We start from the raw sequence: 15,967 nt of genomic DNA on the forward strand, positions 1-15,967 counted from the left end.
TATATAAAACAAGTCTCGTATTAAAAATTCAACAGTTGAATCCACTGGACAATTCAATATCAAGCTAATATTTGATTTAATAAGGATCTGGAAATGAAGAGGAAAAATGCTGCAGTGCATGCTGCAACAGTATTATTTCTTTATTTTTGTGATGTTGACTCTGATGTAGAACAACAGAAGAACCCTGTGGCAAACGCACACACACACACACACACACACACACACACACACACACACACACACAGACATGCCCAGAAAAACATGCAGTCACACACAGTAGCTCAGTGGGGGGAAGGTTTTAATAAACCCACAGTAACGTGGATCTATGGAGGCGTCTCGGGACCGAGCCAGGAAACCAGATGAACGTACCTGCCCTGAGGCACAGAGAGAAACAGCGAGGGTGGGGGTGGGAGAAAGGGGTGTGGGGGGGGGGCAGTGAAGCCACAGGCACATTATGTCTCTCATTGCCCTCACTTTTTCTCTCCCCTGCCATCAGTCTCTTCACTCGCCCACTCCGTCTCTGCTCACATCATCAGACACACGAAAGCCATGCCCACAAACACTGATGTGTTTGTCAGAGAAAATGCCCAATCACTTTAATAACATTTCATGCCATCTCCGCTTTCACTGAGGACTTGGAGTTTGTTCCTCAGTCGGCTAAACACAGACTGTAATTTCAGACAAACGCAATGGAAATGCAGAGTGCAGCCAATCAGATTTAATCATGTATGAAGAAATGTAATTTTGGAGGACACCAGGGCAGAGCGGGTTGATACGGGTATTAGTTACTATGCAAAAAGGCGTGTCCACACTCCCCGAATATGAATTTATGAGGCCTGCTTGTGATTTCAATCTGACTAATGTATCAGAACAAACCCATCTGTGCAGCACTGACCCCTGAGGTGAGGGTTTGGGGCGGGGGGGCCTGAGAGGGAAGTGCTGTGAGCGTGGGCGGCTGGTTTATGCTCCCACCATGGACCAAGGTGGTCAGTGAGATGGGAGATGAAATCTTTCACCCACATTCGTAATGCTAGGCAGAAAAGCAAAGACAGATGAAAGAAAGAACATCTCTCCAGAACAAGTTCCATGGGAAAAATTTTATTTATCAATATGCGATAGTTTCCAAACTGGTGGAACGTTATTTCCATTGTAGCTGGTGCCAATAGGTTACGCTGAGAAGCGGCGAAAAAGTGAATGGCAAAAAAAAAAAAAGAAATAAAATAACAAAACTTGACAGTTATGATTCAAACAAAGGGAAACAAATTCAACAGGTTTCGCTTACACATGCACATTGAAAAATAATACTGTGGCTTTGAACAATAGCAGAAATCAACCTACAGTGAGGCTCAGACCATGAGCGACCAGCATCCTCGTGCTAAATCAGGAAAGGAGGGTGAGAGCAACTTTAAAACAAAGGACCGCCTGGGAGATAATGAGTGGTGTAAACCGGATGATTTATTGGCGAGTGCAGTACGGTCGCACTCTCATACATAGCCTCTTTTCTCCCCGTCTCTCTCTACTACTCCCTCTGTCTGGCCCGATAGACTTATTAAAACTGAGAAAAGATTAATCTTTTTGGAGCACAATGTTTTTGTTACATCTTATAATGGAGTGGAAGGTGTAGGTAACTCAAAGGCAGTGGAATAACACAGTCTTCATATGCAGAGTTAAGTGCTGGCTCCAACAGGGAAGGGGGCCTTATCATTCATAGTTTCAATGACCTATCCATTTCAAAGCCACTCGGTGACAAAGCTTCAGTCCTGAACAGTTTCTGAGCAACTAGAATCCTGTTGAATGGCGATGTAAAAACTCTGAACCCCATTTTTTTAACACGTGTGGTAACAAAGACTTTTTGACAAATACTGGATGCTGCAAAAAAAAAAAAAAAAGACAGCTCATGTGTCCGTTGCAATATTCAGTTGAACTCTAAAAGAAAATAAAATAAAAACATATTGCAAACAGAGACAAAAATGCAAGGATTCATACAAAACACACTTTAAAAAGACAGCTATTTACAAACATCCTCCATTACAAAAATCTAATCTTAAATTTTTCTTATGAGCAGTGTTCAGGTGAAATTACATTTTAAATTGGGCTCTATCCATATATTTACATTTAACTCTCTCCTTTGAATTTTTTTTCTCCCCCCCCATCCCAAAATCAGAATAACATTAAGTGGTCACTAGAATGAATAAAAATGAGATATGGTTTGTGGTAATTTGGTAATGACTCCCTTGGCTGGTGTAGGTGAATGGATGCGCACTGATCCGAAACAAAAATATTTGATCTAGATGTGTTTCACAGAGGGCCACTGAGGGCTGCATGCTGAGTTAAAACACAGGACCACAAAAGCACGAGCAGCTGTTTAGGTTGTTAACTCTGAGGTTAACGACACGCAGAAGCCACTGGAGTCTTCCCCGAGTCTTCAAGCTGGGCTGCCTTTTAACTCAGCAGTGAATATCCGTGGATGGCAATCGTATGTGGCAGCGGATGATGGGTGTCTCTGCCGGTGAATAAACATTAACTGGCAGTCTGACCGTTTGACTGGAGATAAACCTGGACCCGTCAGTCTTGGTGTGTCTGCGCGCCTGTGTGTGTGTGTGTGTGTGTGTGTGCACATGTGCGTCGAACGTCAGCTCGTGTCTGCGTGCTGAGGAATAGCTGTCCTTATCTGCTCCCCTCTCCTCTCACACATCATTAACTGGGACTGCGGCGCTCCGTACTTTGGCAGCCACACTGTTTGGAGCACCTCGTTCCAGTCCCAAAACAAGTCTGTTCAGCTGCTACACCACAGAAGCATTCACAAACACACACATGCGGGGAAAAACTGCAAATATAAGCACAAATAAGCACTCGCACAAAGGAGCGCCTACATATGCACATGGACAGATTTGAACACCTCCCCCACCACCACCACCACCACCACCACCTGAGAGCGAGCGTCGGTATGCACACGTGCACGCATCCAGCTGCAGTAAATCCTGTGTCGGTGCCGCTGCCCTGGGCTGTGTGATAGCTGAGCTGCAGTGTCCTCGCTGGCTGAACACCTTGACTGTGGAATATTCTGCACAGCATTTTTATTCACAGCACAACTGGTGAGAGGATGGAAAAATTAATGCTAAACTACCCCCCCACCCCCCCACCCATCCCCATCCATCCACACCGCCATCTTCCTCTCAGGTTAAAGCCAAGTCACAGGAACATTTTCTCCTTTATCCGCCGCTCTCGCTCTCTCTCGTCCGGCTGGTGAGTGTGGGCATAGAGATGGCACATAGATTAGTCACACGCTGGCGACGCCACTGACTGCGCTCCACTGACTCATCTACAGATGGCAGCCAATTGGCATCTGACAATACTGTATTCCAACGTTCAGTCGTAGCTCGCCATCCAACTTATATATAGGGCATCCTACCTATGTAGGCCAGCCAATCAGTGCCGACCATCCAACCCACACCCACCTCGCCCAGGCAGCAGGCACCAAACTAACTGTTTGATGCTTACACCGTAGCACCAGAAGCTACAACAAACAAATATCAACCTGCCTGCTGTCTTAAAAACCATCTCCCCGAAAGCTCATCAGACGCACAAAACCTTCAATTCATGCCAACTGGAGCATTGGAAGGGTTTTATAAGATCTTGGCCTTGTCTGTCTGTCGGCGCGACAGTCTGTCTGTTTTGTGTTTGAAGCTAACGATACAGTATCTTAGTGTTCTACCCCTAAGCCAATATGTCTGCCTGGATACAAGACTGGCCTGGACATGCCCAAAACGCACACACTCACCGAAGACACACCCTCAAATACACACAAGTAGGTCATAAATACCAGAATAATGGTAAAGCCATATCAGACTAGCGGAGCAGGGAGTATTCTCAGAAACACGCACACACGTACACACCTCGATAGTCCAGGTCAAGGTACTTGCAGGAAAAAGAAAATTAGCGCAATGGATGATGGGTGGTGAGAAGATGGAGTAATAATGATGATCTATTCAACTCTATACATTGTGCACTTGTAGGAAAAGTCTAACAAAATACAACTGCTTTGTGAACTGAATCAGGGTTCGAGGAAATCCTCCATCAAAAATAGTAAGGCAAACATCAGAGGTGCGAAGGGAGAGGAACACATTATTTCACACACTGTGTCTGATACCTGAGCTATCTGGAGAGTTTCCTGGCCCAGCACGGAGCCCTGACTAACACACACACACACATGCACGCAGACACGCACACACACACACATTGTATGCTTGCACACAAACTGCAGGCTGAGTGGCATCCGGGGCCTGTGTCTGCCTGTTCCTGGCTAGTGTGCTAGAATGGTGTGTTTAATTGGGTGTAGCACAGACTGTACTTCAGGGAACTGAGATAAGTTATATCCTGCCCGTTACAGGGGACAGCCAACCAGGACGCTGGAGTTCCCTCAGCAAGCTCGCTCCAGCCCCGCCCCCCTGTTGGGGCACAGCAGGGAGATGTAGAAGGTGGGAGGTGGGAGGTGGGGGGTGGGATTGTCAACCAACCCAAACAAACAGAATAAACCTCTCTCATCGGTCAGCTCACAACCCCGCTGGTTACTGGTCAGTGCGTGTCTCTCCAGATTGGTGCAGCAGGTGGTAGAAATAACACGGGCTCGAAGAAGCATCAAGTCCCCAAAATGCAAAGGAAAGTGTTCTTCCCAAGAACATAAATCAAGCGCTCCTCTCGTTCTCTCTCCTGTGACGCTGGCTGCGCGGAGCGTGTCAGACTTTGTAGTAGATGTTAGCAGGGCTCTGCGGGGGCATCTCCTGGACAATGTAGACGGGGTGGCCATAGTCGCCGCTCACCTTCTCATAGTGAGGGCAGTAGTTGTTCTCTGTCCGCAGCGGAATGATGATGTCACTGGGCTCCGTGCCAGCCGTGCCCCCGGGCATCTTGGGATTGGACAGCGTGCTGAGTGACAGTGCCGAGGGGCGGGGCTGAGAGTGGGCATTTTTCCTGGCGCGCTTGCGCATCTTGATGAGCAGGATGACGAGGAGGAGGATGAGCAGGAGGAAGATGATGCAGCCGACTCCAATGGCAGAGAACACGGCCACTTTGGAGCGCAGGAAGCCGTCCGCGTTTGCAGAGGAACCAGACTGGTCCTGATTCATGTGGTCTGGAGAGAGAAATGAAAAGAGAGCGCGCTTAGAGAGCGTACAAAAATTACATGTGAGGAAGGTGGAGTCAGAAAAGAGGGAGGGTATTTTAATAGTATTTTTGCTGAACGGAGGGCAGAGTAACTTTTTTTGGAGAACAAGGGAGGGTCTTTTTTTTTATCTAATATTTGTGAGATTTCTAACATACATAAGAGATCAAACATCACACATGTGCATCAAAAAGATGGTTTTCATGCTGCATGAAGATGTGTTTTGCAGAGGATGTGGTGCAGGGTTAAAATAAAGCACCGCACAACCCCTGCAGCACCGAGCCGCTGCCTGTTCCTGGTTTACTTATTTAGTGGCTGTGATGACAGTTTATTTATCAGCCTTTTCTAAAAAAACAAAACAAAACAGAGTGGCTGTGTTTTTACCACTTTGCTGTTCTGCCATAATTGGGGAATAATAATTGAAATTGGGGAGAATAATGCAGTTCTTTTTCTATGGGATGGGGGTCCAAACAAAACACTGATAACACTTGCTTTTTTGTAAGATAAAATACAAGATTTGGCCCCCTCCCCACCCAAATCATTTTGGTCGTCTCTTAAAGACTGGTGAACAATCCGAGGAGTAACAGCATTTACAGTAAGCCTGCCATGTCCTGCGCAGATCTGACTGCTCTGTGCCTAAATCAACTGCGATCACATTGTTGTTTGCTCTACATGACGAACAGCCCTGCTGATGTAATCCAATTGAATTAGCTCAATCAAAATAGCCTTGTAATGAAATCTGGAATCATCACTCAGCATTACAAAGATTCCTGCTCTGATTGAGATTGAGCCGGGGAAACTTGTATGACATGTCGAGGCCGCGTTTGTATGGCAAAGGCCAAGTGAGATATGAGAGAAATGAGGAGGGCATATCTGAACATCTGATTTTATTTTATGCTTTTGTCTGAGGGGTTCAGAGCGGGGGGGAGGACAGGGGAGGAGGGGGGCTGTGACTGGATGAGAGAGAGAATGGCTGGCTCCTCCGCTGACTGAAATCTGAGAAGAACCAAATCTGTTTTCCATGTATGCATGCAGCTGCTGCCAAAGAGCAGCACTCACCTCCTCCCACAACCACCACCTCTTTACTGTCCACGACCCCCCCCAACACCCCCACCCACCCGCCTCACCCCCACAGGGACACAAAAGCCACATACGTCCGGAGACTGCCATCTCCACTAATGACTGTGTCTCCACACTCGGCCGACCACTCTGCACTTAACCATTTATTGAGGAGGGGATAACTGCGCCCTACGCCTTATCACAACTAAATGACATCACTGAAAGCTACCAATTCCAGGCTTATCTGTGAAATCAGAGACGCGAGGAATTTCGTACATTCTGGAGAGAGCTGAAGAGAGGCTGTCAGAAATTTCATTCCTGAAATATCAGCCCCTCGAACCGCGGTGACACGTCCTTCATTCCACCCCCCACTTCACTTGACATAATCACTGATCTAACAATGGTAGACAGGTAAAAGCCCAGGTATAGAGAAAAGTGACATTAGAAAATCTTTTATAGAGCAACTAATGTCAAATAAGCAATTATTAAATGAGGATGGCTTATCACATTGAGACAGGCAGAACAGTCTGTACTCAGAGGAAGTTTGTGGCTTACAAAGTTGTGGAGTAAGTCAAAAAGTTGAGAAGTGGTTCCCCCAGTGCCAAGTGTCTGCGAAAGGTGGTGGAGAAAACAGGAAACAAGGAGGGCCCAGAGCATCCGAGGAGGCTCAAGTGACTTCTTCAATTATCTCTGCTTTTAATCTTCGTTTATTTGCAATTCTAATGAGTTTTAAAAAGATATGTAATACAGAAGTATGTCTTTGAGTCTCCTTGGGTGCAGCACGTCCTTTGTGTACAGTATGAATACGTAAAGTGACTCAGGGTGAGCTGCGTTTGTCTTGGGTGGTGTTTCTTATTGTTTCATTGCAACCTTCACTTTGGTTTGAGATTTTTTATTCTGTAGTACATTGGTTTTACACCTATTTTAACATGTTGACCCCCTGGAAATCAAAGGAGTGCCCACGGCATGAAAGAGCCATAAGAGAGAAAACTGAGACTCAACTGTGAGTTTTATTTTCTCTTTTCAGGCTAATTGTGATTAATTATTAGAGGAGCCCCCGAGGCTGTGAATATTCATTATTTCATTTCAAAAACCTTTATTTTACTAAAATATTTGCACTCTAGAAACTAGACAGCAATCTGTGAGGAGTCTGGAGCTGCAGTTTTTGGGTAGAATATTGGTCTGTCAATCTGCTCACCAGAGTTTCCTGGCTTTTCTGGTTTAACGCCACCCTGGTCAGGCGGACTGGGACTGGACTCTGGTATGGCGTTGTCCTCTGGAGCCTCCGGCGCCACGGGGTTCGCTGCGTTTGGGACTGTGGGAAACAAAAAATGCACAGAAACTCAGCCTTGGCAAGCTGCATGCGCTGAATTACAATGACTTGTCTCTCTTCATTGGCAAAGATTATTTTTTATTATCTTTTGATATGTCTTTTATACAGTGAGAAGGTTATCGTTGCATGTGTTGAAAGCGTCTCAGAAGTGAAGATGAAAGCAGAAAAAGAGGAAGGACAAGTTGGGGAACGTCTGTGAAACACGCCAGTATCCCTGTCCTGTCGTAAAAAATGAGCTCACATCTACATCAGCAGCTCCTTCAGCAAACACTCAGACAGGCATTTCCAACACTGACACGTTCATGAGCGTGTAGGACACACATACACACACACACACACACATACGTGCACACACATAAGCCCACACCTTGAATATTCTTACAATACACTTAGGCATGGCAGAATGAGGGTAAAGTAGTTATATATTAACTTTTTATTGTTTTACATTATTCATCACGTTAAAAGGCCATAATATGCCTTATTTATTGCTCTGGCTTTAACTCTGCCTGAAAGAAGCAGACTTCTGAAGAGGAGTGGATAGGAGGACAGAAGAGAAGGGGGGAGAAGAGGAGGGGAGGGGGGGTTGAAGAGGCTCTGAGGAAACAGACAGTTTATCTGTCTGTCTGTTGTGATTTCAGCACATGCACTTTGAAGTCTTTGTGCGGTAAACACCGGCGGGTCCACGGCGGCTTTTACGAGGGCAGGGCCGGCAGACAGAAGACAGTTAGAAACTATTACCGAAGCCGGTCCGGTGGATTCCACAGTACGCTATCAGACGCATCTCCTCTATCAGGCCTTATCTGCATCTGCCCAAAGGCCTGCTCAAGGGGTGTGTGTGTGTGAGAAATAGAGAGGAGGGCGTGTGGGAAGGCAATTTACATTTGAGTCCCTCATGGCAAGTTTGTGTGTGTGTGTGTGTGTGTGTGTGTGTGTGTGTGTGTGTGTGTGTGTGTGTGTGTGTGTGTGTGTGTGTGTGTGTGTGTGGATGAGTAAAAAGGGCCCAACAGTCTAGCTGTCTACTTTCTATTTCCACCCCAGTTTGGCTGAGAAGCACACAGGGGGATGATTCTGGTGTCTAGAAGATATGAACGATAGAAAAGAGAGAAGAAAAAGGGAGGAAATATGGAAAGAGGAAAGACAGAGAGGGACATAAATTCAGAGGCAATGGGTTTTTTTTGGCGAACACAACCACACTATTAACAAACTGATCTCCTCTCCCACTCTGTCTTCTCCATGTCCAGACCACCGCATTGCCCCATACTGATTGCAGCAGTGGTGAACCTCACCGTGAGCTGTTGTGCAGCGTCAATAATTGATGAGAAAAGACAGGAGTGAGAAGTGGGAACATTCAAGTATGGCAGAGGATATGAGAGGACACAGTGATCTGATTCACTTCGTGCATATAGCCCCAGCTCTGTGTGCCACTGAGCATGTGCAGGGAGCGTTCTAATGTTCTGACCCATTTTTCGGTGTGTACTGCTGACATTTCCCTTAGCTATGCAGACAGCAACTACCTCAGAACTGCCAACCCGCCAGAAGGAGGGAGAAGGCAGGGGGAAGAGGAGGAGTGAGAGCGAGGGAGACAATGATCGAGCGACAGAGGAGAGAGACGTTGGGAGAGGTAGAGGGAGATGCGTGCGAGGCGGTGAGTCAACATATTTCTAATGAGCACGGTGACATGATGTGGTGGAGGGAGAGAGAGCCGAACAGCGATGGATGTATAAAATATGGGCTCCCCATATTTTCCTTCAATCAGTTTCACTTCCTTTTTACTTCACTTCATGTTACACAAAGACAAAAGACGGAACACAAGGCTTTTAAAATACAATTAGATATCGATGTGCCAGGGTGTATAATTTCCCATAAACAGATGATTCAACGTGATTACACCCACGTGTGTCTCCACAAAAAACATGTAACAGTGAAAGAATGTGCACGTTTTGCACAGTGGCATGAGTGGACATATGGGAAGATCTCGGGGACTTGGCCACAGCAAATGTTGGCATTCAGCGGCAGAGGAAATGTGGCTTAAACACAATAGCATCTGGGGTCAGAGCCAAGCAGAGCCCAGGTTTTTTTTGTTTGTTGAAACAACATCGAGTGTGGCTGCTGAAGGTTGAGTCTAGGGCTGCAAATAATGATGGTTTTCATTATTGATTCATCTTCTAAGGGTTTTTCTTGACAATTAACTCATTTTCCCCTATAAAATGCCTGAGATATGGAAAGATGCCCGTCACAATGTTCAAGAGCCCAGTTTTGACTGATCGACAGGTCTAATATATTCAAATTATGATTCAATAAAACAGAAAAAAGCAGCAAACTGTCACAAAGTTTTGCTAGATAAGAAACTTAAGAGCATAATCAGTAATCAAAGTTGTTGTCAATGAATTTTCTGTTGGATTTATCAACAAATCTACTGAAGTCAGTCAAAAAAATCTCTCTTCAAAGGCAACAAATCCTATTGCTTTTATGGTGACTAAAGCTGAAATGATGAGCTGATGCTTTTTTGCCATATATGATACATTTTGAGAGTGTCTGCATCAAACGGTCGTTGGATAGGAAGCATTGAGATCCTTTACTTGAGCAAAAGTAGCAACACCACACCGTAAAAATACATTTACAATGTATCATCACTGGGAATTTGAATTTTTCCTGACATGTTATGGACAAAACAATTCAGTTGTCAATCAATACAATAATCGGCAGGTTGATCAATAATGAAAAGAATCATTAGTTGCTGACTTGATGGTAAATTCTTTCTGTTTTCAGGGAATTTGTACACAGCAGCCAAGTTTCTGCCGACGCTCTAATTTCTCACGGGCCATCCTCTAATAGTTACTGGGTTGGAGGGGCACATTATGCATCAAAGATTCCACTCAGAAATAGATTTAAAAGTAGTAGCAGCTGGGCCAACAGCATCTTTTCTAACAAGGTTTTTAGGGCACTTTGATTGTGAGTGACAGCTCGCTTCGGACCGTTTTGGGAAATGAGCGCATGGCTCTGGCGAAGTTGAGGAACAGCCGGCAGCCACAGAAACAGACTGGAGCCGAGAGGAACTTTCCTAGAACTTTCCTAGAACAAGACGTTTCCTTTCGACATTTGTTAATGTGAGTTCAGGCGTTTGTTTTTGCTCCCAGTTAATAGTTTGGTAGAAAGGCCTGCGTTGCCTGCACTCATGCAATCGTGTTGTCATTTGGCGATGGTGTTGCAAGCCCGGGCTGTCGGATGCTCAAATTGACCTACATGGGGAGATAATGCGATGCCTGTCTGTTTGTGAGGTGGCTGTGGGTATTTTTCACTGTATCTGCTGAATTTGTTCCGACTCAGACCTTGCTAGCATCAGCAGCTTGTTAGCTTCTACTCTTCCACCGGCTGCCAGGATACACTGCTGTCATCCCACTAGCCACCATTCAAATGTCTGCACGCACATACACACACATATACACATACACACATACATACACATACACACACACATATGCAGACACACACACACACAGACACACACACTACGCAAGTCTTAGTTTATTTTTGACATGTTGAGATCCAGCTTTTAAGCTGGAATCAGATCATCGTGGCGGGCAGATGTTCCTCTCAGATGGTGGTTAGTGTCTGTTGCGCTCATAACAACCACACTGAGGATGGGGGGAATGTTTACAGAGTAACACATCTGTGTACTGTTGCCTGTCAAATTCAGGATTTGTGCGTCCACATATTGAGTAAAACTGCGTCTAAAAGTGAAAAGCATGATGCAAACCAAATGTTGTGTCCAAGGATATCTAAACAAAGCTCGCTTGTTTACGTCCAGCATTTTTAGATGACTTACCCCGACCGTGCACTTACATACCAATTTCAAACACATTTTCATTCTGTGGTTCCCGCATAAGAGTCAGGTTGAGAAACAGCTGAGGAACATCAGAGGCCTTTTTATAATTCACGAGTGGAGTCATTCTTCATAGTCACTTTCTATTTGGTTGTTATTTCTGTGTGATTTCACTATTTGCACCAACTGTTTATGTGTACAAAAAGATTTATTCCAAACTACTGTCTATGACTAAGAGGTTTGGGCAATATGGATTAAATCATTTAACACGGTATGTGTCATTTTACAGCAAAATGCCACCACTTTTACTGGACATTCAACTGAGAAAGTGACCATAGACAATAGAGAATGTAAGTACATTTACCCAAGTACAGTACTTAATTACATATTTGAGGTACTTGTGCTTCCATGTTATGCGACTACACTTCACTCCACTACATTTGTCTGACAGCTTTAGTTGCTATTTAGTTTTCAAATTAAGATTTTTTTAAGACCCTTCATGTCCAGTGAAAACATGTATCTCCAAATGTGTTGATTTTGAATGTTTGCGATAAACTGGAGGATTATGTGTTCCTTTATGGACTGAGAAAGTTTTCCTACATTTTAATCTAAATAAACCATTCAAAACCCTCGCGGATTAGCTGGAAAATGCAGCCTTATGAGGCTGAAAACAGAGCTGTTTTTCAGAGCTCAAGGAAAGTTGACTTTTTAGAGATATGTGGATCTCACAGGATAGCGACACTACATATGACGATCCTATAGAATCTGATGCACTGCTGCAAATTAAACATACTTTTATTTCTGTAAGGTTTTGAAAGCGGCACATTTACTCGTAGTGGAGTATGTTCACAGTGTGGTATCAGTAGTAAAGGATCTGAATACTTCTTCCACCACCGTGACTTGAGATCCTGTAAATCCAGTCCTGCAGTCCATAAAACAGTCCCGCTTATTGATTTGCAACATTGCCTGTAATGGCTTAATACAACCGGAGATATTAAAGTAATAGATACCTTCATATGATATATAGGAAAATCTCTGATGGGAGACAAATCTCTATTGTCTTATCGCCAGTTCACCCAACCTTTAAGACCAACTAAAAAACTTAAATATTATCCTTACTCGCTCTCTTGAACTCTTGATCTGACATTATGTTTTACACTGTGTTCTTTTGGTAATCATTTATTTTAACAGCTCTATTTAGCATTTATACACTCATCTTAACACTAATAAAAGTTTACAACATACCATAATACACCATCATGCAGCTCTAAGCTTATATGAGGACATTTTAAGTGTTTACTGATGTATTTGTGAACAACTGTAACTCCTCCTGTGAAGTATCTGCAAGTGGTTGTTAGATAAAGAAACACTGACATTACAGTTAAAATGAACACATTAGGTACGCACATGCTTATCATATTCATCTATTATATTCATTGCATCATATATTGAATTCCCTTTAAGTTCCTTTAAATACAATATGATTACTGTATTTGCTTTATTCAGAAATAGCTCTTCTTTACTTATAATAACTGAGAAAACTACATCCATTGCATATAGTTAAAGTAGTATTTTTTTTCTAGCATCTAATGAATTACAACAAATACTTGCATTAACATTTCAAATGTCCTCTACATCCTTAAAACTACATCCCAGTGTGCTATCAACTATTTACTAAGCATTTTTATACTGCTTATTAATGCTACGTGGACAAGTGTGACCATTTCTTTTCTCTTTACAATAAATGAACACTATTATTTCTGCACTGTATTATGACCTATAAAATCAAACACTGCAGCCTAACAGTGCATTTCTTTTATTTTTACAACTGGATTTTTAAATGGTTGTTAATGTTTTATTAATAAACTGTACTTTTGCTGCTGAGTGCTTTTGCACACTCATTAGTTGTCTTTTATATTGCCTATATTTTGTACATATATTGTGTACATTCTGCGCTTTTTGTCGCTGACCTTTTATATTTCTATCTCACTCCAGGCTTATTTGTTCTTTGGAAAAATGTGTGATGGGACAATGATATTAAGTTCTTGAATCTATTTATCAATATGACTGGAATCCTTATTAATATATTAATAAGAATATTTTTCACTTTCAATGTGCAGTATGTAACATGCAAATGTGTGCAAAATCGCACAGAAAACAATATAATTGTGGTTAAGTAAAATATTAAGTAATTGTTATGCATTATATGTAATAAAAGACTTCAAAAGTGGAACAAAAACATTTTTTGTTGATTTTTCTTTAATTTGGCTTGGGATGGGATTAATTTGGACACCAAAACTCTGTAAAATGATTGGACGGTATGATCATATCAAGATGAGACACCAGTGAGAGTCCATAAAAGACTGAATGATCACCACCATGAAAAAAAAAAAAACAAAAAAAAAAACATTAACAGTAGTGGCCAATTCATTTCATCACATAAGTTTACAGTTCTAGAGAGCAGGTCCTGTAGGACGCTGGTGGTCGACAGTCATGCTAGGCACACACAGCGAGAAATGAAAATGTCACACCAAAGTGAAACATGGCTTTAAGGCAGCAGTGCTGTATTGTGTTCGACATGTGAGGTGAGCGCACACTTACCTTGCCCGACTTTCATGATGACTTTCATGGCTCGGCTCTTGCACACACCTCCCTCCCGGTTCTCCAGGCCCTCGACTGTACCGTTGGAGGTTGCTGCAGGGGGGGGGGAGGAGATGAGGAGCGGGAGGAAGGGGTGAAGGACAAGAAGAGGGAGGACGCGGTGGAGGGTAAAGAGAAGAACGGCAGGAGAAAGAGGAGGAGGAGAGAAGATGACACACTGGTTAATGAGCACGTCCATAACGCACAGAACTAATCAATATTTACGACAAGCACTGATTAGCTGTTCCAGTGATTAGCCGTTCTCACCCTCAATCAACCGCCAGCTCCTCTCAACAGTATCTCTCATTAACACATTAAAGTGAAGTCAAATGAATGGAACAACATTAGGGCCTACTGAGGGAGGGTGGGCACTGAGGTGGAGAGGAGGAGCATGGTCAGACCTGTGTGTGTGTGTGTGTGTGTGTGTGTGTGTGTGTGTGTGTGTGTGTGTGTGTGTGTTTTCTGTCTGTGCATAGTTTAGCAGTGAGACATGCCAGCGAGAGTTCCAGCTGCTTGCCAAGTCCTCGAGCAGCTTTACTCCCTCTGAGCCACATGTGTCATTACTTGCTGGTAGTGCTGAGAGCTAAATGCCTCCCTTAATGTTGCATGCGTGCGTGTGCGTCCATTTATATATGGCAGTGTGTGTGTGTGTGTGTGTGTGTGTGTGTGTGTGTGTGTGTGTGTGTGTCAGCCTCTCTCCATTTGTTTGAAAGTGTGTGTTCTGCTCAGACTTGAGCGAGGAGCTCAGGGTCGAGGGTTGTTTATTCAATGTCACATTCACTTCAGACACTGTGACACAATTGGCTGTCTATTTTAGGGCCCATGATAATGACCTAGGGAGACAGAGTGTGACTCTGACCTTAACACTGAGCGGCTAAGCACAAGGCAGTTGTGCGTGGGAGCGTGTGTGTGTGTGTGTGTGTGTGTGTGTGTGTGTGTGTGTGTGTGTGTGTGTGTGTGTGTGTGTGTGTGTGTGTGCGTGTGTGTGTGTGTGTGTGGACGTGCGCCTGTGTGGGCGCATGCGATGGCAGCTCTAATTTTGGAATTCCCCAAATGATCTGCATCTCCGCTTAGTCTGCTGTTTCAACTTACTCCCTTCCTCTGAAATGCTTTTGTTTCTCTTCCTGCATTATCCGTCTTGATCTCCTCGCTCTCTGCTTTTTCGCTCACTTCATTTAGTTTTTTATCTGCGCTATCGGACTGTGCCCCTCCCCTTCCCTCCCTCTTAACTCAATGACCATCTCCCTGGGTGATTGCTTCAGATGGCACACTCATTATGATGAGATAGCCTTGGAGAGGGTGCTTATCTAATGATGACACAAAGAGAGGCAGACTCAGCTACAGATGAGTGGGGGGTGGCGTTGGGTGGGCCCAAACAATGCACGACAAACACTGACATACTTCTACTTGCTGGCATGATGCATCAATGTTTCTACATACGTTTCCCTGCCTTAAACTGGTGTCACATCAAGCAGTGTTGAAATCTGGCTCAGCAGCCACGAAAAAAAGCTCATCAAGTTGATTCATGCCTTGTCATTCCTAAGTATTATTAATGTTGACATTTTGTTGCCCCGTGGGATTCCAGCTTTGTACTCGGGCAAAATTGGAGAAAACGAAATAATGAATTGCACTAATATTATGTTACATTATCAGATCATACTCACGCTCTAAATTACAAGGGGAACCACAACATTTTGTTAGCGTGGTCAGAGTACGTGATAATTTGTGAGAATGACTGTGATAACATTGTGTCAGGAGCTCTTTGGCCACATCCCTCCCGCTGTAGACTCAACACGACTGAGTGAACCGGACACTGAAATATATACGAGGGGCCAGCGGAGCCGAGTGCAGCGCGAGGAACAAAAAGATTTTAAATTTACGTGGGACATTAATGTGAATGAACACTCAAGGCTAAGTGAGGCTTATGATTTATGTAGAGTCTATGCAGGGA

The 15,967-nt window shown here is 44.0% G+C and overlaps 1 protein-coding gene across 1 annotated transcript in view; it reads right to left on the reverse strand.

Annotated features, from left to right (window-relative positions):
• Nucleotides 1-1,078: 1,078 nt before the first annotated feature.
• efnb1 (ephrin-B1) overlaps nt 1,079-15,967 on the reverse strand; it is a 58,611-nt gene continuing 43,722 nt past the window's right edge. The window contains exons 3-5 of the mRNA XM_070962635.1: nt 13,978-14,070; nt 7,419-7,535; nt 1,079-5,131 (exon numbers count right to left, since the gene is read on the reverse strand). Of these exons, the coding sequence (XP_070818736.1) occupies nt 4,737-5,131; nt 7,419-7,535; nt 13,978-14,070 (605 nt within the window). The 3' untranslated portion in view covers nt 1,079-4,736. The remainder of the gene's footprint in view (nt 5,132-7,418; nt 7,536-13,977; nt 14,071-15,967) is intronic.

Source organism: Chaetodon trifascialis, chromosome 5, assembly GCF_039877785.1.
Source record: "Chaetodon trifascialis isolate fChaTrf1 chromosome 5, fChaTrf1.hap1, whole genome shotgun sequence".
In the NCBI taxonomy this organism is placed as follows: Eukaryota; Metazoa; Chordata; class Actinopteri; order Chaetodontiformes; family Chaetodontidae; genus Chaetodon; species Chaetodon trifascialis.